Source organism: Molothrus ater, chromosome 9 (assembly GCF_012460135.2).
Source record: "Molothrus ater isolate BHLD 08-10-18 breed brown headed cowbird chromosome 9, BPBGC_Mater_1.1, whole genome shotgun sequence".
NCBI classification, from domain to species: domain Eukaryota; kingdom Metazoa; phylum Chordata; class Aves; order Passeriformes; family Icteridae; genus Molothrus; species Molothrus ater.
Window position 1 is genome coordinate 30422404 of NC_050486.2, and position 22664 is coordinate 30445067.

Sequence of the window (22664 nt, forward strand, 5' to 3'; positions counted from 1 at the left end):
TGGGAGAATGGGTGGGAAAAGGGAAGAGGAAGCCAAGGGTAGAGGAGCAGATGGAGCACAGGGTGGGAACAGGATAATGAGTTTGGGGACCAACATCTTGAATTTCTACTTCAAAAATACTCCCGTGCTACTTTTGCCCTTTATTTACTATTTTGGTAAGGAGGCAGCAGCTGATCCTGGTAAAATAAATCCTGCAAAAGTGATTTTTCCATGGTAAAAAATGACACCCAGCACGATTTATGGCTGGACATGGAAATCTACAGCTGGGCTGGGAGCAAACCCTTCCGAAATTCTTCTAAATCTTGAACTGAGTGACAAGGTTCACTGACAGCCCCTTTCCTAAGGAAAATGGGAATATTGAAAGGCATTACCTGGTTGTCAGAAAGCCACAAGGCTGCCAGTTCTTTGAGTTTGGTAAAAGTGAAGGGCAAATTCTTCAGTCTGTAAAGGAGAATATTGGGACAAGGTGAACCCTTCATTTCCAAATTGAAATATTTGTATGCAGCATGTTTATCACACTGAAATAGCTAAAATTTCACTGCTTTTAAAATCAATTTTACTAAAATGCAATATTTTATCAGTCTTCCTGTTTTTGTTATTCCTATTATTATTAATCTGATTAATATTCCATATTAAGAGTTCTGTTTGGGAAGTAGAACTGCTGACACCACATCCTTTGGTATTGAGAGAGACTGATATTTTCCTTTGGTTATAGTGTAATAAAATTACACATATTGGACAGAAAAAAGAAAAAATCTTGGTCCCAGGGAGGTTTAGAGGAACCTCAGAGTCACTCACAGACCTCCCTTTATTGGACACTGGAGGTTTGGAACAGAAATATTCCAAGATGATGGAAAATTCATTTTTGTTGGAATGTCAGAACAAAGATTAAAATAATATAAATATTCATAGTGAACCTAAATGACAAAATTAAATGGAGCAGAGAAAAAAAAAATCAGCATTTTAACAAGACATTTAAACACAGTTTCCTAAAAGGGATCTGGGAGTGGGAATGGGAATGGATGGCAGGATATTTGTAGAATCCTCATTGAATTTTTTCCCATAACTCCTACTGAATAGGCTGTTTTTATAGAGGCATGGAATGCAGGGTGGTTTGGGCTGGGAGAGACCTCAAATCCCATCCCATCCCATCCCATCCCATCCCATCCCATCCCATCCCATCCCATCCCTTCCCATCGACACCTTCCACCATCCCAGGCTGCTCCAACCTGCCCTTGGGCACTCCCAGGGATGGAGCAGCCACAGCAAATCTGGGAATTCCATTCCAGGGCCTCCCCACCCTCACATCCAAGAATTCCTTCCCCATTTCCCACCTAACCCTGCTCTTTCCCAGCACATGGCCTGGCCCAGCCATGCACTGAGGCTCTCCCAGCTTCTGGGAGTGACCAAAGGAGCACTGGAAAAACCAAATCCTAAATGAGATTTGGGAAAAACCAGGAGGAGGAGAAGCCCTTTTGTGCCAGACTCAGACCCTGAGTTAATCATCCACAGAAGTGATTCCCACATTTCTGGGCACCTCAGAATGGAACACAAAAGTCAGGACTAGACTGAAAAGTGTCTCTGGGAAGGCACTGGGATGCTTCAGGGAACTTGGGTGGAGAGCTGGGAATCACAGGGAGAAGAACTGGCCCCAGCCCTTGGAATCATGTGGGACAAGACCATTCCATGCTGATTTTCCAGTTCCATTCCCAACCAAGTCACAGAACTCTGCTTCTTTCATTTGCTGTGCCAAGACGCCTGGATACGACTTTTAAACGTCAAAAAAGGCCTGATTTTAAAGCCTTTGAAAGAAAAAACCTCAAATTCGAGCTCAAAGACAGACAGGGAGCACCCAAAATCATTGCTGAGCTTTGAACCCAAGCCCCAGCCTCTTTTTCTAACACAATTTTTTTTTTTTTTGCTTTTAAATTGTGCAGCGCAGAAAAAATTCTTCATCTGTAGGCACCCACGTGCAAACACCCTGACTAAATCCTAATTCCTGACCAGGAGGAGGGAATTCCCTCCCTGACACAGGGAATGGAATTTGTGGGGATGAATGGTGAGGTCTGGGGAGCTCTTCTGGCTTCTGTGGGAGTGAAGCACAGACAGAAAGGAGGGATTCTCTCAGCTCTTCTAGGACAGAAATGGGGAATTCACTCAGCTCTTTAAGAATGGGAATGGGGAATTCACTCAGCTGTTCTAGGACAGTAAAGGGGAATTCACTCAGCTGTTTTAGGAACAGGAAGGGGAGGTTCTCTCAGCCCTTTTAGGAACAGGAAGAGGGGGATTCTCTTGGCTCTTTTAGGAACAGGAAGGGGGAATTCACTCAGCCCTTTAAGATCGAAAGGGGGGATTCTCTCAGCTCTTTTAGGACAGAAAGAGGGAGTTCTCTCAGCCTCTTTAGGAGCAGAAATGGGAGGTTCTCACAGCCCTTTAAGAATAGAAAGGGGGTTTCTTTCAGTCCTTTTAGGAATAGAAATGGGGGGTCTGTCAGCCCCTTTAGGAACAGAAATGAGGGATTCTCTCCGTCCTTTAAGAATAGAAAGGGGGGTTTCTCTCAGTCCTTTTAGGAACAGAAAGGGGGGTTTCTCTCAGTCCTTTCAAGAGCAGGAAGAGGGGGCTCTCTCAGCTCTTTAAGAACAATCTGGAACTAAAAGAAAGGTCACTTACCAGTAACCGAGGCTCTGTGGGAAGTGTAGCCCAAAGGGACTTTTCTAACAATTCTACCTCTCAATCACAGGGCTCAGACCTGGAAGGACTCTGAGGAGAGAGGAGAAGCAGATGGGAGACAAGGTGTTTGTGGCTACCCATGGAGAGGGACACTGGTTACTGGCAAGGAATTTGGGATTTCCAGACTCCCACGAGAGCCTGAGGCTGAGCAGCCGCCCCTGGGAGAAATTCAGGATGAGCTGGAGCTGCCAGAGCTTCCACAGAGCTGCTCCTGCACAAACACCTCACCACAGGCACCTCCTGGATCCAGATCCAAACCCTGCTGGCTCTGCTGGGCACAGCCAAGAGAATCCTGGAAAAGTTCCCTTTGGAAAGGTTTGGAGATGGGAAGAGAAAGGAGAGAGGACTCCCAGGTGTGGAGATGAGAAGTTTGGACACATCTTAGAGGGCGTGGCATGGGGAAGGAAAGCTGGAGGCATTGCCTTGGGTTGAGTGGAATTCCAACATGGGAGCTTGAAGGAAATCCTGAAACTCAAAGATCAGCAACTCCCAACATCCAGGGATGAGGAGAAGACATGGAACAGAGTGAAGGTCTGTAGTGGCAAAGAGCAGAGATCCAAAATGCACCAGAGGGGGACTCAAACACCGATTCCCCCTGAGCAGAATGGAATCTGGGATTCCCATCAACTCTGATCCAAAATGCACCAGAGAGGGACTCAGACACTGATTCCCCTGAGCAGAATGGAATCTGGGATTCCCATCAACTCTGATCCAAAATGCACCAGAGAGAGGCTCAAACACCAAGTCCCCCTGAGCAAAATGTCTCCCTTCTTCCAAGGGCCCCAGGGAAAGAGCTCCTGGGATCTCCCTCCTCTGCCAGATCCAGAGAAGAGCAGAGGGCCAGAACTGCTGTGGGAACACAGGAATGTTCCAGCAGGAAGGGGAGCCCCAGCTCTCTTTGGTGTGGATGTGTGAGCTCATCCAAAGGAGCAACAGGGATTGCTGGAATGGTGATGAAAGTGAAGCTGGGACCACAGAAAGTAAAAAAAAATCACTAAAAATCCAACATTAAGAAGGTATCTGGACTTAATCCAAACTCTTTGGTGCAGAATGTCAGAACTTCTTAATTTTCATGAAGGTGGGAAGCTCCATGGCAAAAGAATTATCCCAACATCTCAGCAGGGACATGTTCAAACTCAGCCGGAGCTGAGAGCCACAAAGGAGGAAAGGTTTGGAAAAATTCACTTCCAAAACCACTTCAGAAAAGTAGAGGAGACGATTCCACCAGGTTTAAAGACAACTCAGCCAGGTTTATGGGTAGAAGGTCGGGGATCTGGGTCACTGAGACACCACTGAGGGGAAGGGCACAGCCGCCACATCTCAGCGCATGGAACAAACAACACATCTCACCCCATGGAACACCACATCCCATCCCTTGGAACACCACATCCCACACCATGGAACACCACATCCCACACCATGGAACACCCCATGGAACATCACATCCCACCCCATGGAACACCACATCCCACACCATGGAACACCCCATGGAACATCACATCCCACCCCATGGAACAAACACCACGTCCCACCCCATGGAACACCACATTCCATCCCATGGAATACCACATTCCATCCCATGGAACACTACATTCCATCCCATGGAATACCACATGGAACATCACATCCCATCCCATGGAACACCACATTCCATCCCATGGAATACCACATGGAACATCACATCCCATCCCATGGAACACCACATTCCATCCCATGGAATACCACATTCCACACCATGGAACACCCCATGGAACATCACATCCCACCCCATGGAACACCACATCCCACACCATGGAACAAACACCACATCCCACCCCATGGAACAAACACCACATTCCATTCCATGGAACAAACACCACATCCCACCCCATGGAAAAAACACCAAATCCCACCCCATGGAATATCACATTCCATCCCATGGAACACCCCATGGAACACCCCATCCCACCCCATGGAACACCACATCCCACCCCATGGAACAAGCACCACATCCCAGCCCAAGGATCACCACATCCCACTCCACACCACTGGGATGCTGGTCCCATGATCCCCTTCCTCCCCAGTGGAAATCCCAATCCCCTCCCAGCTGGGCAGGGAGCTGGAATTCTGCTGGAACTCAGGAAGGGGGGGGAGCCCTTCCTGCCCCTGCCCCACCTCAGCACCTGAGCCAGTCCCTGCACACCAGTGATGGCCCTGGGGCCAGCAGGAAAATCACTGGGGGAAAAAAAGGGAAAAAATCCCCCAAAAAGGAAATCCTCCCAGCAGTTTCCTGCTCCCCCAGCTCAGACTCCCGGCAGGATTCCAGGTTGGAAAAGGGGGCAGTGACCCTGCTCAGGGTGGTTTGACGTGCCAGGGAAGGCTCCCTGCTTTCCTGACTCCCAGGAAATCCTGGATCAGCACTGTCCTCTGCCCCGTGTCCCCTCCTCTGTGTCCCCACGGGGCAGAGGAGGGACCAGCCCTGGGGACATCCACCTGGAAATCCACTGGATTTGGGACGGGACGGAATTTGTGCCCCAGAATTGCAATGCAGGACAGAATGGAACTAAATGAGGGATTTTAAACAATATTCCAGGGGGTTCTCCATGGCTTTATGTAATTTACATTTTTATGTTCAACCTGAATCTCAGCAATGAAACTGGGCTGGGAAATCCTTCCCTAATTTTTGCTGAGTGTGGATGGCGAGTCCTGGAGAGAAAATGGAATTCACCCCCCACATCTTGCACTACCCAGCAAAGCTGTGCTGACGCTGCAAATCACCACATTCCTGGCACATCCACACAGGTAAATCCCAAGGAAATTCAGACTTTCCATGTGCCTGTGGCAGCGCAGGACAGGGATCAAGAACAGCTCATTTGAAGCATTTTGTTCCTCATCTAAGCACAGTCCTGTGCATAAGGAAAAATGAATCTGGGGTTTGACAAAAAAAAAAAAAAAAAAAAAACCAACAAAAAAACTCTGCTGAAGGAAATGAAAAATGTTCCTTGGATTTCAGTGGATGCAAGATAACTAATTTTTGTTTCCTGGTTCCCTGGGTATCAGCTTTTTCATCATTAAATATTACAAACCTATAGACAATATCTCTTTTTTTTTTTGCATGGAAACAGCAGGAAATAAAAGAAAGAAATGGGTTTGAAGCTATTAAAACACACCAAGAGCCAGATTTTGGCCTTACTCAGTTTTCTTGAAGTTTTCCCTTGGATGTCAAAGGAGCTGAGACCAAACCACAAAGATAAAGAAAAAACAACCAAGATTCTTTCCTTAGAGCTTAAATAAATGAAATGATAATGATGCTACTTTTAAACTACAATTCTAAAGACGTTTTTTAATTTTAAAATATATTTTAGAGAAATGTATCTTTATAAAGACCTAAAAGGAAAAGTTTAAATTAAAAAAAAATTCTTAAATTGGCCAAAAATAAAGTGCAGTGAACTGTACCTGTTATCACTCAGATTTAACACCCTCAGCTTCTGCATCTGGCCAATCTCATCAGGCAGAAATTCCAGTTTGTTGGAGCGCAGGGACATCACAGTCACGTTCTTACAGCTCCCAATCTGTGGGAATGGAAAAGCCCAAATGATGGAACCCCAAATCTGGGAGTGCTTATTATCCCTTTTAGTGTCGGGAGGTGCCAAAATTGGGTTTTACTGAAGGCCACAAAAGGCAGGAAATCCAAAATTCAACCAGAAAACGACATTTTCCCTCTGGCAGGAACCTCAGGGAGCGCCTGGGGCTCCTCACAGGGATATTCCCAACTTTCCATGGATTTACTGCTCAGTCTGAGCACCAAGCGCCTCTTGCACACCCAGACAATTCCACCAGCAGCTGGAATCCGTCTGTGGGGGCAGGGGTGGGATGGAGGATCCCAGGGGACATCCCAGGGATGGGATGGGATGGGATGGGATGGGATGGGATGGGATGGATTGGGATGGGATGGGATGGTGGATCCTGTGGGATATCCCAGGGATGGGATGGGATGGGATGGATGTGGCTCCATGGGACATCTCAGGAATGGGATTGGATGGGATGCTGGATCCCACAGGACATCCCAGGGATGGAATCCTGGATCCCACAGGACATCCCAGGGATGGAATCCTGGATCCCACAGGACATCCCAGGGATGGGATGGGATGGGATGGTGGATCCCAGGGGACATCCCAGACATGAGATGGGATGCTGGATCCTGTGGGACATCCCAGGGCAGGGATGGGATGGGATCCTGGATCCCATGGGACATCTCAGGAATGGGATGGGATGCTGGCTTCTCACAGGACATCCCAGAGATGGGATGCTGGATCCTGGGGGACATCCCAGGGATGGGATGGTGGCTCCATGGGACATCCCAGGTATGGGATGGGATGGGATGGGATGGGATGGGATGGGATGGATGGGATGGGATGGGATGGGATGGGATGGGATGGGATGGGATGGGATGGATGGGATGGGATGGGATTGGATGGTGGCTCCCAGAGCACATCCCAGGTGTGGGATGGTGGCTCCCAGGGGACATCCCAGGTGTGGGATGGTGGCTCCCAGGGCACATCCCAGGTGTGGGATGGTGGCTCCCAGGGGACATCCCAGCCGGGAATGGGGCCTGGAGCAGCTCTCACTTCTCTGGGCAGCTCCGGGAGGAAGTTCTCGTCCACGGCCAGGGTGCGCAGGTTGTGCAGGTACCCGATGGTGGAGGGCAGCGACTCCAGCTCGTTGCAGCTGCAGTCAAATTCCTCCAGCAGGGACAGGCTGGAATGGCAAACCCCTCGTTAGCGGCCCTGCAGGGACTGCATCCCCAAATTAACAACCCCAAACCTCTGGGAGCTTCACCCGCTCCACCAGCCCCGAGAGGGAACAGCCAGGGGAGATCTGCTGGGGCTGCCCCGGATCCCTGGAAGTGTCCCAGGCCAGGCTGGAGCAGCCTGTGACAGTGCAAGGTGTCCCTGGTGGCACTGGATGGGCTTTGAGGGCCATCCCAACCCAAAGCATTCCATGATTTCCCTGGCAGGAGTCTATAACCACGGGATTTTTGGAACCCACTTTAAGGCTGTTTGGATTGCCCATGCTACCATTCAGATTTTCTGGGATATTGAGGATATTAAAGAATTCCAAGGGCTTCAGACAGAGGTCAGGGCAACCGAGGTCATGGAACCAAGAATTTAATGTTTGTTAACCCAAGTACCAGGTTTAAGGTTGAAGGTCTGGGATCTGGGTCACCAGACACCACGGATGGGGGCCTGGGAATATATTCAAATGGGAATATATGGATGTACTGCACATCAAAGAGGGAGATATACCAATATACATATTAAATATACAGGTTATAGACATATATTAAAGTATTCAGAGGAAATATTTCCTAATTTTCTTCTAAAACAAGACTGCAAATTAAAATCCTTCAAGTGAAAGTTGTGTGAACACCACGAGTGCCACCACCCAGCTCCTCTCCCCCTTTGCTCCTCACATTCCACCTCTTACTCTCAAGTGCTTTGATCAGAATAAGGGTAAATAACAGCCAATTATTTCTTCCTAAAATCTCCCATCTGCCTGTCCACTGCCTTAGGGACTTGTCAGAGGATTCTCTGGTTTTTTTCCCAAATATTTTGGAGGATCTGTTAAGAAGTTTAGCTCTGACCACACCTTCCACAGACTGAATTGTTCAGGATTCACAGGAGTCTCAGCTGCAGGATTGGGTCTTCACTCTTTATCTAGTTCACCTTTATTTCAGTTTCTTAATGAAAAAGTTCCTTCAGCCTTCAGATTTGATGCCAAGTGAAAGCAGAGATTGCTGTTCCTCCCAGGGAACCCTCAGAACTTCCCTGTAATTGCTTCCCTGGGAAGCCTTGGACACTTCCAGGGATGGGGCAGCCACAGCTTCAGCTGTGCCCTCCCTGTCCTCCTCCTCCTCCTCCTCACTGATCTCAGCTCTTCCAGCTCCATTCCCCCTGGTTCTTCCACTCCAGATCGCTAAAACCTGGGAATACAAATCTACTCTGGCACAGACTGGACCCAAACACTGCCCCAGGCCCAGCTGGGGGTCCCAAATCCCCCCTGGCACCATCCCACCCACTCAGATCCCACAGGGAACATCTCCAGCCTTTGGCTGCACCAGGGAATTAAGGGAACCTCAGGCCTTGTGTGGGATGTTTGCTTAAGCCAGGCCTACTGTGAGCTCTGACAGCCGCCTTGGGCTGGACCTTTGAAGAGAAATCCCAGAAATGAGGGTGGAACTGCCCAGCATTTCCACTGGAAATGGAAATGGAGGCCAGCACAGAGAGCTCTCATGGAGCAATCCCAGAGGGAATGCTCCCTCCTGACACTGCCCATCCCTGGGTGACAGGGACAGCCTCTGGGGGGGTTCCACCACTGGAAATGTGGAGAAAGAGACCTGGCAAAAATCCATCCAAAGGGATGGGTCAGAGAGCTGAGTTCCTGTGATGTGGGACACTCTGCCCTCGTCAGAGGAGAGGGAATTTTCCCCTGGAAAAGCACAGCCAGGGGCTCCAGCACAAGGTGGAGACCCCAGGTGACCCCAGCTGCTCTGCAATTCCACTTCATAGCAGTGGCTGTGCCTTTGGAAATGTAAACAAAGCTCCCTGACAAACACTGAGGAGATACCGGGTTAAAAAAGGGCATTTTGCTTCAGCAATAAACAAAAAAGGTTTAAAAGGTTTAAAAGGCTTCAGATCCCGACTCCCAGAATTGCTGAAGCTGGATTTAAATCCATCTTTTTGCAGCATCCAGGAGATCTTGGAGCCTTCTGAGCTTTCACTTGGATGAGAATTTGCTGCTCCACAGAGATTTGGGGAGCAAAGATTTGTCCTTCAGTGATTCCCATCCCCAGCCTTTAATGCTCTCCATGAAAATCCCATAACCCCAAAACACTCCAAGGACGAGCCAGCCTGGGCTTTCAGTGGCTGCAGCTGGAATAGGTCACAAATGTGGATTATTTTTCCCAAATGGCATCACAACAAGCTAAATTCTTCTTGAAGCAGGCCAGGGCCAGGGCTTGGAGCAGCCTGGGATGGTGGGGGGTGGGATGGGGTCATTCTGGAGGATTTTGGAAGCCACCAAGCTGCAGCCCCCCAGCAGAAGGAGGCAGAGCCATGTGAGACCCCACACCAGAGAGCTCCCCATGATCTCAGCCCCTGGAATCCTCCTGGCTTTCCCACAGAGGTTTCTGTCGTATTTTAGGAGCTCTCCATCCCTGTGAGGCCACAGATCCTTGTGAGCTCCAAGCCCTGGCTGTTGCCATGGCAACAGATGGATTTTCCCCCAAATTCTTCTGCTTTCACTTCTCTGCTCATCCAAATTGATTCACACCCAAAACCTTTGGTTTTCCTCCTGGAAAATTGGATATATTTTACCTTCTTCCCCCTTGCACTGAAAAATCCCCAGGACTAAAAGTGATGCTCCAAATTAAAATGTTACAGCCTGGGGGTTGGAAATTATTTCAGAATTCAAAGTATATTTGTCTTCTTTTCTATTTGAAAGCCCACACTCCTTGAGCAGAAGGGAAAAGGTATTTGAATTAAAAAGGGATGAAACTTGGACTCACTTTCCAATGGCATTGGGCAGGATGGTGAGCTGGTTGTCATCCACTTTCAGGGTTGTCAGTCTCTTCAACAATCCTGCAGGAAGAAATGATGGATGAAGAGCTCCCATGGAGATCTCCTGGAACCCCACAAGCAATGGTTTGCAACCCTGAACAGCTCTGCTCTGGATTTTGGGGAGTACAATCCCAAATGGGTTTATTCCTGCTAAATGCCCTCTGAAAACCAATCTGGGCCGTGGAACAAAAATCCTGGGATTGATGGGGAGATGAAAAACAAGATGGAAAACAGGAGGAGAAGACACACAGTAAGAGTGTCAATAACTAGCTACGTTAATTACCAATCCATGTTGGAATCTGAGTAAATTGATTTAAAATTGAGGAATTTTGCAGTTCTGTGTTTAAAGGGAAAGGGAAAAGGGCTCAGAACTGAATGGAAATATTCCAGTGGACAGAGGGATGTCCCTATAGCCAGACAGCTCCCAGAACTTCCACAGATCCTAAATAATCCAGGAATTACATGCATGTAAAACTCTCAAAATAAAAAGAAAATTCATAGTTTGAATTATTTCCTTTTATTTCCTTTTCCCACTGTGAACGAGCAGCAATCCCATCATTGCTCTCAGACTGATTTTTACATTTAAATGAAATTAGTTCTGTCCTTCTTGGCCTCTTTTCCTCAAAACAGCAAACCAGGTGGACCAATTCCTTCCAGCCAGGGAATTCTGCTCCTGACTTTACAAAATGGGACTGTCCAGACACCATTTTCTGCCTCCTTTGGGATTTAATGGCAGGCCTTGCTCCATGATTAGAAAATCCCGTAATTCCAAAAATGAATAAAATAAAATAAAAAAAAAAATTAAAATAAAAATTTAAAAAAATCTGTCAAATGGAGAGGAATGCCAGATCTGTCCTCACCTATGGAATCTGGCAGCTGCTGCAGCATGTTGGAGGAGAGGAGGAGATCCTCCAGCCCCTCACAGCCCGAGATGTCCAGGTCGACCGTCTCGATCCTGTTTTTGGACACATCCAGGTACACGAGCTGTTTTAACTTCCCTATAGACTTAATAGCACGTGAGACAGAGTTACTTGAGCAGATAGAGCTGTTAATTAGAGAGTTAATTAGAGACAAACACACAAATCCAGCTGATCTGGAGTTATCTCAGCACCCTTTGGATCGCTGCTCTCCCCGCAGCAGGGCCGGGGTGGGCTCAGCCTCAAAGGAACAAAATTAACCCCCCCCAGGTTAATTAATGTGCTCCAAATTCATTAAATCTGCTGGGATTTGGCATTCCAGGGCATGCAGCTGAGGTGCTCCTCCATCTGGACACAGGTCCAAGGGATATTCCCAATTCCCACCTTCCACCAGGCAGGTGGAGATTTTCTGTGTTGAACCATCCCCAAACTTTTATCTTAATGAATGAATTAATTAATTACTGACTCTCTGCACCCACCCAAGGAAATGCACAGGCAGCTGTTCCCTGCCAGGCAAACAGGGGGATCACTAAATCACCCAATAATTCCCTAAAATAAATGTCCATACCCCAGGTAGCACTTGCAAGGAATTATTGTCCATCCACAGCTCCTTCAGATTCTGGATTTGTTCGAGAACCTCAGGCTGAGGAAAAGAGTAAACAATTATGGGGAGCTAAGTAAAGCAATGTGTCTTTAGTTAAATAAAAATCAACATTTTCTTAAGAAAACAAAGCTTCCCTCTTCACTTCCCTTTGGTTTTTGTACCCCACCTCAGCCTTCCAGGTGTTCAAGGACAAGAAGAGAACATTCCCTTGGTGTAGTTTAACCACTGCTGCTCTTTATCAAAACTTGTAAAATTTAAGAGCCTTTTGCAAAAGAAATGAGCCCAAAGGAAACATCCTGGGGAGATTTAACATCTGCAGTTGGCACAGGCAGGAGTCAGAATGCACAGGAGAAAATGGGCACCGATAAAACCTGGAATTGCAGAATCAAACTTTCGTCTGTTTTATTCTTTTCAGGGTATCAGTGAGAGGAGGTAAAAAAGGCAATTCCCCAAATCACTCCTCACAGCTGTGAAATCCCAGAATTACAAATGCAGGCCACAAATATTCCCAGGTTTCCTCAGCAGTGTTTTCCTTTCCCACTAAACACTTTCCTCAGCAAACCAACACTTGGAATTTGCCTTTGCCCTCCCAGGTTGTAAAGATTTTTTTCCAAAGCCTGTCAGAACCTGTTATTAAATGTCCCATGAAATATTCCATGAAATATTCCATTCCAAATCAGCCTTTGGGAGCAGAACAATTGCCCTGGAATGATTCCAACACAGGCAGAAGCAAATGGACCTCCAGACTCCAAGAGAGACCTGGAGTTGCCCCGTGTGGTCTGGTTTGGAATGCTGCCATTCCCAGAAGGAATCTGATTTTCCACATGCCCAGGGAATGGTGGGAGATGCTGCGATGCCTCAGCAGGTAAGAACAAAGCTGATGAACAGGAGAACTCGCCCCGTGTTTCCACACCTCCACCTAATGAGCTCCTATTAAAAACTAGTGGTGAGCATTTTAAAGATGATTTATTTTGCCTCTGTTAATTCCATTGAAATTCTGCTGTCCTTCGATGATTAAAACCACTTCTCATTTCCAGGCTGAATTGATTAATGGGCATTTGATACTATTTGTTCCTGGGCTGATTAATGTTTCTTTATCCCTCTGGAGTGTTCACGGGCTGAGGTCATTATGGATAATCATAATTTCCTCTCTCAACTTTAATTTGCTTTTCAATCCCTCTCATTAGCAGACACCTTTCTTCAGGGCCTGTTCCTGGCCTGTGCAGAGCACACTCTGATGGGGAATTCCTTGGATTGTGATTCCCCAGGATGATGGAATTTCCCATTAATGTGGAGCACCATGGAATATTCCACATTGTGGCACACGATGATCCTGACAGGATCTCGTGGATGGGCTGGTATCAAAGTGCCATTAAAACCTTGTTTGTCTGTGTTAGGAATGCTTTGGTTTGGGGCTCTTTGGGGAATGTTCTCATTTTCCACAGAGGTTGCTACAATTGGAATAGAGTGGAATGGGAATAGGAATAGGAGATAAAAGGAATGGGAAAAGGAGTGGAATGAAATATAATAGAACAGAACAGAATAGAATAGAATAGAATAGAATAGCAACAGGAATAGAATAGGGATAGGAACAGGAATAGGAACAGGAACAGAAGGGAACCAACTGGAAGGGTTTTACATTGACCACCCAGTCCAGCTCCTCAACCAACTCAGTCTGACCAAACTTTAAAGGATATTATTTAGGGAATTGTCCAAACATCCCTTTCCAGGAGCCTGTCCCAGGGTCTGACCACCCTCTCCATACAGAAAAGCTTCCTGGGATCGAGTCTGAATGGAAGACTCACAGGAATTTTTGAGGAAGTCACATTCTATTCTAATTCTATTCTATTCTATTCTATTCTATTCTATTCTATTCTATTCTATTCTATTCTATTCTATTCTATTCTATTCTATTCTATTCTATTCTTTTCCTTTTCCTTCCCTCCCTATTCCCCTCCTGAATTTCTCCCAAGCCTTGCTGCTGCCTGCAGACTCCCCTGGACCTCTGGAGCAAACCTGGCAAAGCTGCTGCCTCCAGCCTTGCCCTGCTCCAGGCACAGCTCTGCTCCTCCTCCTCCTCCTCCTGCCCCAGGTCTGGCTCCCCAGAATGACCCAGGGAGGTGCCAGACTCTGGGGTTTGCTGCTCCTGGAGTGACAGGAGCTGCCCCTTCCCTTCCTTGATGGCAGCTTGGGTACAGCTGCTCCTCAGGGAGCCAGACTGGCATTCCGGGGGTGCACAGCTCTCCCTGGATCTGGGAGCCCCGATCCCAGCAGGGTGGGTGAGCAGAGCAGAGCAGAGAATGGACAGAAGCTCATTTTGGCAGTGGCTCCATCAGGAAGGGCACAGAGTTCTCCAGCCCCAAGGAAAGGGCCACAACACTCCCAGGACACCAAAGAAATCAGGCTCTCCCACACCACCAACTCACCTCTCTCCACTAAAAAGGAAATTTCTATGAAAACACAAGTCAGAGTTTCAGAATCCATGAATACAGGACCTTTTAATCCTTTTTTTCCAGGTGTGAGTTAAACTAGCACCAGTTTTCCTGTGACATTCCTGCACATTCCCACTGTGCCTTGGACTCTTGGCCCATTTGGCTCCTGCAATTTGATTCCAGTTCCTACATTTTGGCTGAAAAATGAGTAAACTTGGGAATTCTGGCCCTAACAGGAGGATGGGACCACCTCTCTCCTGATCTGTCCCTCGTGGGCTCACTGGGCTGCCATGGAAATATGTGGAATATTGTCCAGTTCCTTTCAAACACCACAAACCCAACCCAGAAGAGAGGCTCTGAGCTCGGCCAGGATTTAATTCCTACAATTAACATTCCAAGCAGCTCTTCCGAAAATTTCTCTCTGTTTATCCACGCTGAAGATTTTAATTAAAAATCGGAGTTAAATCCTCTCTTTCCTCCTGCATGGAATAAATGAGCAGCCTGGAACAGGGTGGGAGCTGCTCCATGAAACAGATGTAGAGACTTTGCTACAGCTTTGTAGCACCAGGTGACATTTCAGGGTTTGTTTGAAGTGGAATTATCTCAGTTTTAACTAAAGCTACAGGAACTATTCCCTTGTAGGGCTGTAATCCCTGATCCTGCTCTTCCGTGGCTCCCAAGGAACAGCATCTCTCACTTCCTGTGCTGACAACAGGGAAAACTCCCAAAATGTTTCAATCTCAGGGAAATTAATTCTGATTTTAGGGATGAGCTAGGGGCAGAAATTCCCTACGAGGTTCAGAATTGACCTCTGCTGGAATTGCTGGAATTGCAGAATGCCAGACTGGCTTGGGTTGGAGGGAAATGAGTCCCTTGCCCCAGGCCATGATCCCACAAAGCCTCTCCAGTTAAAGAGCACCCAAACCCCCCAGGTTTCCCCTTAAAAACTGGAGCATTTCTTACCAGCTCAGAGAACTCATTATTGCCCAGATCGAGCCTCTCCAGCTGAGTCAGTTTGTGCATTGACCTGGAACAGGTGGGCAAAGACTCAAAATGAGATTTTAACTGGCAAAACATCAGTCGGGTTTTGGGGGGATAAAAAGAAAGGAAAATATTTTAGTGGGAAAATAAAGCTGCATTGATACTCTGATGGCAAAAAAAAAAAAAAGAGAATTGCACCAGTTTGATGCTGATGCAAATTTCAATAATATATTCCATCCTTGACTGAGGTCATGGAACTCAAAAGCCAGCAACAGTTGTTTTCATACAAAAATAAACAAAATCTTGGTAGATTTTTGTGTGTTTGCCCAGGGAAAATGCCCCATGTTATATCAATAAGTGATTGAAATGATATATTGTGGCTTTTTGAGAGAGATTTATGCATTTGCTGTGGTTTTTTACAAACCACTAGAAAGTGTTTGGACTCTTGTCCAGGTCCCCTGCTCTGAGGTTCAGATTTGATCAAGTTCAAAGTTAATAAATCAATTTTTTTTGCCTTTGTTTCCATGAACAAAACTGGAGCAGGGCTTTATCCCAAGGGCAGAATTTCTCCTTAAGCCCTGACAGACCAAAGTGGACCAAGCACCACACTGGGTTTGGGAGGCACAGTGAAAAAAGAGGATAAAAATAATTAAATCATTTAACATGAACTGCAACAGGCAGTTCAGAGGCCTCCTGAGGTAATCAGATCCTAATCAAAAAATTAGCATAGCCTTAATTACTGTGATCTAAAATATCAACCATTTTATCTCTGCAATTTGTACCAGAGGTAGAAGTGAGTATTGTTGAAAGGCTGTGGCTGAAAAGCACAGCCCTGGCTCAGCATTCCAGCCTGGCTGTGCTGAGAGCACTGCTGCTGTTTTATTGCCAGAAAAGGCCACTTTTCCTCTGTTAAAACAGGGAAATAAACTCCAAAAAAACCAAGAATTAAAGTCCACAGGAACAGGAAATAAACCCCAGAGAAACAGGGAATAAAATCCATGGACATAGGGAAATAAACTGCTCAGAAATAGGAAATAAACTCCACAGAAACAGGAAATAAACCCCACAAAACCAGGAAAATAAACTCCACAGGAACATGAAAATAAACTCCACAGAAACAGGGAAATAAACCCCACAAAACCAGGGAAACAAACTCCACTGAAATGTATCACCAGATATTATAATAACGAATATTTTCATTATTACACACATTATACGTTATCCATATTATATATATTTTAATATTTTATATATCTCTATTATATCTTTTCAATGATTAAATCCTGGAACTCTTCAGAGATTAAATCCACTCAAATTGGTAAAACCTTTGTCTTTCATCCCAAACTCTTTTGAGCACAACTTCAACAGCTTTGGGTTTTCTACTGTACATTCAGCTTCAAATGCAACTTTTAACCATTATTTGTGCCATTTCTACAGCCAAATAAACAATTCCAGAACCCGAAACTGATGTGGGGGCAGATGAATTTCAGGGGGTTGGGGCCCCATCAAAAAATGAAGCTCTGCTGATGTTCCCAATGGAAAATCAGATTTTCCCATTAGCTGCTGCTGTTTTTATCTCTTTCCTATAATCACTTATATTTTCCTTACAGAAAGCTTCGTTACAGTTTTTATGTGGGGTCATTTACAGAGGTGGATCAGGAAAGGAGCAGTTATGGGCAATGCTCAGTTAAATATTCAGTGTTTAAAGGATGCTGTGGGGAGAATGAATGGGCCAAAGGTTTTCCCCCAAACCTTTATGGGGATCCCATTTGGAGCTTTCCTTCCACTCACGAGTGAGAGGAGACTTTGGGCGATAAGGATGGAATTCTCACGAGGTTCAGAATAAAATGATTTTATTTTAAAATTATTTTGGGATTTTTAAAAATTTTATTTTGAAATTATTTTGGGATTTTTTAAAAATATGATGTGCTTTTTAAAAGGCTACAGGGGCACGGAAATCAAAACCAGGAGGGTGAGGCTGGGGGGCTCTCCAGGGTTATCCACGTTCTCCCCTCCCTCCATTCGGGGGCAGCAAGTTTTTCCCTGGATTTCAGCATTCCTAAAGAGATGGAAAATAATATTTCCTCTTCTCCTCTGAAAAAGAGCACCACAATTCGTGGAAAAGACCTTAAAGCTCATCTGGCCCATGGAGGGTGTCCCTGTCCACAGAACTGGATGGGATTTCAGCACCCTCCCAACCTAAACCAGCCTTGAAAATCTGGGATTCTGTGAAAAATAATTAATAATAATTAATAAAATAAAATTGAAAAATTTTATTTGAAAAACAAAATCAATTAATAAAATAAAATCAATTAATAAAATAAAACAATTTAAAAATAAAAATTAATAATCCACTTTCCAGACAACTTTACCTCCTTTAAAAATAGGAAAAGCTATTTTTCCTAAAGCAAAACAGTGGGAAAAAGCCTTTTTTTTTTTTTTTTCCAAAGCAAAACAATGGGATGCGTTTCCCAGCCTCTTCCCTGAGCAGCAAACAGATCCAGCTTGGAAAATCCTCAAGGGAAAGCTCGTAGTAGCAGCTGCCGATTAAAATATTGCCAATATTTTGATAAGGTAGTGAAGCTGGGGGGCTGTGAGTTCCCCAAGCCAGCCAGAGCTGCTATTTGAGGAAAACAGGGCACCAGGAACGCTGCAAATATTTGTAAACCCAAAGTGTGGCAAACACTTCCCATCCTCATCAGGAACCGGGGAGAAAAGTGGAGCAGCATCTCAAAAAATAGCAGGAGGAAGTGAAGCTTTTCCCTAAATTTATCCCCCCCTGGACAGATTCTCAGCTGATTTAAATTGTGTCTTCAACAGGCTTCAAAAAAGCCCAAAAAAAACCCAAAAAACCCTGTGATTTTTGCCAAGCAGCTTCCAAAAGTGGGGTTTGGGAAGTGCTGAGGATGGGAGGAATGTGGGTTTTTGTGGCAGGGATGTTTGTAAGGCACAGGGAAGCTTTGGACCACTCTGATACCAGGTTCCTGGAAGTAAAAATCACTTTTATCCAGCAAATTCCTGCCCGAAGGGAGGTGAAGGATTGGGAGGGCTGGAATCTTAGAATGTCATTCTGGAATTTCTGGGTTATCCATTCATTTCTCCTTTTGGAGCAAAGTCTCGGCTGCAGAAAGCACAAAAATTGTCACTCCACGGGGTTAGAAACTTCAAATGTGCAAATTTAACCTCTGCAAAACAGCCTCTGGTGTTGATAATAGGAAGGTTCTTGTTTAATTCACTTGATTTTGTTTCAAAAACAAGACAAAAATCTGCTTTTCACACAGTTTTTATGATGCTGCTGAAAAACCTTAATGTGTTTAACCTCCTTATACACAGTCCCAGCACTTTGAGAAATAACCATAAATAAGAGTCACAAATAATCCCAATAAATCTGAATTTCAGCAAGAAGAGGAAAACTTCCCCACTCTGCCTTGCTCCCAAATGATTTTTTCCAACATTTTGGGGAGTTGTGGATTCCTGGCACATTCATTTGGTGGGATTAATTAAAATTAAAACTTTGGGTCTATCTCTGAATCTGGGGGGGGGGGGAGAGAGAAATGGAAAAAAGGTGGGAAGGCCTGGAGAAAAAAATGGAATGAATGTCAGATAAAAATGTCATTTTTCACGCTGTGTTTACAGAAAAAACATCAAAGTACACTTGGAATTCAAAGGACTGGGAAAATTCCATTTTATGGAAATTAGCAAGAGGAAGTTCTTGTGGGTGAAAAATGTGTCTTTCTCCCAAGTTTTTTCCCCAATATCTAATTGGGAAGCCAAACCAGATATTTTAAATTATAGCTGCACCAAAATCTTGTTTTCACCCCTACGTTCATTACCCAGAAGGAAAATCTTAATTGAGGAAGATCCTTCCTCTGTCCATTTCTCCTTCCAATATTTTAATGGAAAATTTTAACCAGGCTGCTCTTGGTTTTAAATTATGAGGAGAAAATTTATCCAATTTCCCCTTTATCAAGGAAAATATTGGAGCACCAATAGGAAAATATTATACAAAATAGGAAAATTTAATTTTTACAGAATTGAATGCACAGAAGTCCTTTTGTAACTTAAATTGTGGCAGCTAAAAACCCCCAGAAATTCAGCCCAGCCTGAGGGATTTGGAGAAAAAGGCAAAGAAGAAAATTCCTAAATTCCATTGCCCACAACAGGTAAAGCCAAACAACGACTTCCAGAGGAAAAACCTGAATTTTGACAGCAAAAAGAATGAATAAAACCGGGGGGCTGAAACCAACCCTTTATTTTCACAGGGGTCTGGTTGGGTACAGTCAGAGCCTAAAAGAATCACGAATTAAAACCAGAATTCAAAACACAGGTTTCGATTTTAAGGCTGAAAACAGCAACATTTTAAGGCTGAAAACTGAGCAAGATAAAATGAGTGATTTTAACGAAAGGAAAATCAGGGAAAAAGGAAAATCGAGGAAAAAGGAAAATAAACCCCCACCCCATCATCATCATCATCATCCTCTTGTCCATGAAGTCCTTTCCTTCCTGACTCCAAGCAGGAGGAGAAGGACAAGGATGAAATATTTTGGAAGATTTCAAAGAGGGAGCTGGAAAATCTGATTATTTCAGGAATTTCAGCCTGAAACCCCCACAGAGCAGAGCAACCCAAGCAAAGGAGAGCAGAGGAGATCAAAGTGCTGAGGAGCCACACGTTGTCATCCGGGATGGAATGTCCCATTTCTGGCTGCTTTCAGCCCATTTCCCCAGTTCCCAGTTTCCCCAGTGAACACATTCCCTGGGAGCTCACACAAACACTGAAATATCTCCCCTCCATTCTGGTTTTTCAGGTAAATATCATTATTTCCAGGCCCTCCCTTACCCTTCACTGTGCAATCCCTGTTTTTCCTGTCAGGACCTGCTCCAGCCTTTCCCATTTCCCAAATGAGCTCTCCCCATTTTTCACCCCTAAACTGATTTTTTTGGGATTTGATCATCCCGTTGGACTCCTGAGAGCAATCAGGAATATTCTGATTTTATTCTGATTTTCGATTTTTTCTTTTACTTTGGGAGGAGTCTGGAATCTGCCCCGTGGCACAAACATCCCTTTGGCTCAGGTGAGAACTCCCTGATAAATCCATTTGGATCCACGGCTCCCAAACATTTCACACTCCCTCTCAAACTCTCCCATCCCTCATTCCCAGCTGGAGAGCTCCTGATTTATCCCCAAATTCCCTTCACTGGTCCCTTAGGATGTGACTTTGCACATTAAATCCCAAATTTTGACTGCGCTGCCTTCCAGAACGCCACAGTCCTGCCCATTTTCTGGGCACTGCAACTTCTCCTTCCCAAGAAGCAAATTAATCCTGAAGTCCAGGAGAAATCCTGGGTTTTTTTTTTTTTTTTCCTTACATCAGGACTTGCTCTTTGGAAAGGATCCATTGGATGTCATTTTTCTAGCAGGTCCTGCAGGAAAACAATTCCTGCTGCCAAAAAACCCCAAAGATCTGCAGAGAGCCGTGAGTCAGAGGATGAGAACAGCAAATCCAGGGAATTTCTCATCCCTCCAGACCCTGCTGAGTCACCAGGCCCCAAGGAGGTCCCTGCAACCCTTCCATTTTCCAGCTGGATTTGGGAACAAATCCCCCAGAACCTCGGGGAGGTGTTTTCCTCTGCCCAGGGGTGGGAACTGGAAAAAACAAAAACTTCCACAGACACCAAAAGATTGGATCTACAGCCCTAGAAAAAAATTAGATTAATGCAAAAATACAAGACACAGACATTGAACATAAAACATAAAGCAAAAATACGAGATACAGACATTGAACATAAAACAGACACAGACACAAAACAAAACCATCAAATTATGTTTCTGTAGTTATAAGTATATGCCTTAAGTAAGTGAGAAACTGTATTAATAAAAAAGTAAAGCGTTTATAATATGAGTGCAGTTTAATAAAGCTAAGAGTTTAAAAGTTAGAATAGAAATGTGTGAGCATGTGAGTTAAAAACCTGTTAGACAAAAGTATCCACAGTACAAGAGAAGTAAGTGATAAGTTAGAAAAGTAGAATAAACCCTGTAACAACTGTCTTAGTTTTAAAAATGATATATTATGTGAATTATAATATATTATAATATATTCTATATTATAGATTATAATATATATTTTTATATAAATAACATACAATATATATTTATATTAAATTATAGAATTATAATTGTATATTTATATTATATATAATTATATAGTAAAACATATAATTATATTATATATAATAAATATATTTACATAATAAATATATTTATTTATAGTATATATAATATAATATATAAATGATATATTATATATAATATACACACACACATATATATAATATTATAATGAAGGAACTTGTAACTATTCCCAAGCTATAACCAACAACTTACTCCTTTAAAATCTCACAACCTCTGAGACTAATGTTTCTCCAAACAATAAATCATTCTTAACTTAAAAATAATCCCACTCCTTCACTAAAACAGCAATAATAATTGATGGTGGCCTGTATGAGAGATCAGCCCAGGGCTGGAATTGACTCAGGGATCTTTGAAAATTCCAGGCTGCTTTTGAGAACTTTCTTTTCCACTTAACTTAAATAATCCTGAGCAGAAGGGACTGAGTATCCTGCTGGCACAGTAAAGCCCAAACCATTTAATTCTGGACAGACCATGAGGAGAAAATCTTTTCCTGAGGGTGTTTTCAACACTTCAGATGAGTCCTGGGTGAGGAGAGCGCTGCCACAGCCTCACTGACCAGGGTTAGCTCATCTGGTGCTTCCCAATTTTGTTTATTTATCTTAAAATACCAGATATTTATATTAAAATGTCAGATTTTGGCTTTTGAGCTACACTCAGCTGAACAACCATTGTGCATCTTCCCTTCTATCATGGAATCACTAACTGGGTTTTTTTTGCTAAATACCTTTTTTGCTAAAAAAAAGTAGAATTTATTTTATAAATGAAAAACAAAAAACAAAAAACAGCTCATCAGAGAAACATCATCACCATTGCTTCCAGCCCAAATATTTGACACTTTTGGAAATTCCAGATGAATAAATGCAAATACCCCAGCACTTACTTTGGTAGAGTTTTCAAGTGGTTTTCTCTTAACTCCAAAATTCGCAATTTGACAAGTCTGGGAACAGGAGAGAAAATAATTAATGCATTTGAAGAATCCATCAGAATTGTTTGAAAACATTTCTTCTAATTTTAAGAAGTCTGTTTAATGCAAAATAATCCAAAGTCCAGTTCTTGTGGGAGAAAAATCAGAGCCAAATAATTTCATGTAATGTCTGCCCTGATCTGAATTCTCCTGAAAAGCTCTGGCATTTATCAGGTTTTCCCAGCAATTTTAAATTCATTTTATTAATGCCTCCAAACAGGCAAACATAGGAAAAGTTGGGAAATTTG

The 22664-nt window shown here is 44.3% G+C and overlaps 1 protein-coding gene across 5 annotated transcripts in view; it reads right to left on the bottom strand.

Annotated features, from left to right (window-relative positions):
* Window positions 1-22664, bottom strand: part of LRRC7 (leucine rich repeat containing 7) — a 108041-nt gene that overhangs the window by 33209 nt on the left and 52168 nt on the right. For 4 of the 5 annotated variants that reach the window (XM_054515757.1, XM_054515758.1, XM_054515756.1 and 1 more), the window contains exons 6-13: window positions 22333-22389; window positions 15245-15308; window positions 11814-11888; window positions 11189-11333; window positions 10277-10349; window positions 7338-7467; window positions 6166-6281; window positions 372-441 (exon numbers count right to left, since the gene is read on the bottom strand). In XM_054515757.1, the coding sequence (XP_054371732.1) occupies window positions 372-441; window positions 6166-6281; window positions 7338-7467; window positions 10277-10349; window positions 11189-11333; window positions 11814-11888; window positions 15245-15308; window positions 22333-22389 (730 nt within the window). Of the gene's footprint in view, window positions 1-371; window positions 442-6165; window positions 6282-7337; window positions 7468-10276; window positions 10350-11188; window positions 11334-11813; window positions 11889-15244; window positions 15309-22332; window positions 22390-22664 lie in introns of those variants that run through there. The other variant, XM_054515760.1, reaches the window with a different exon arrangement.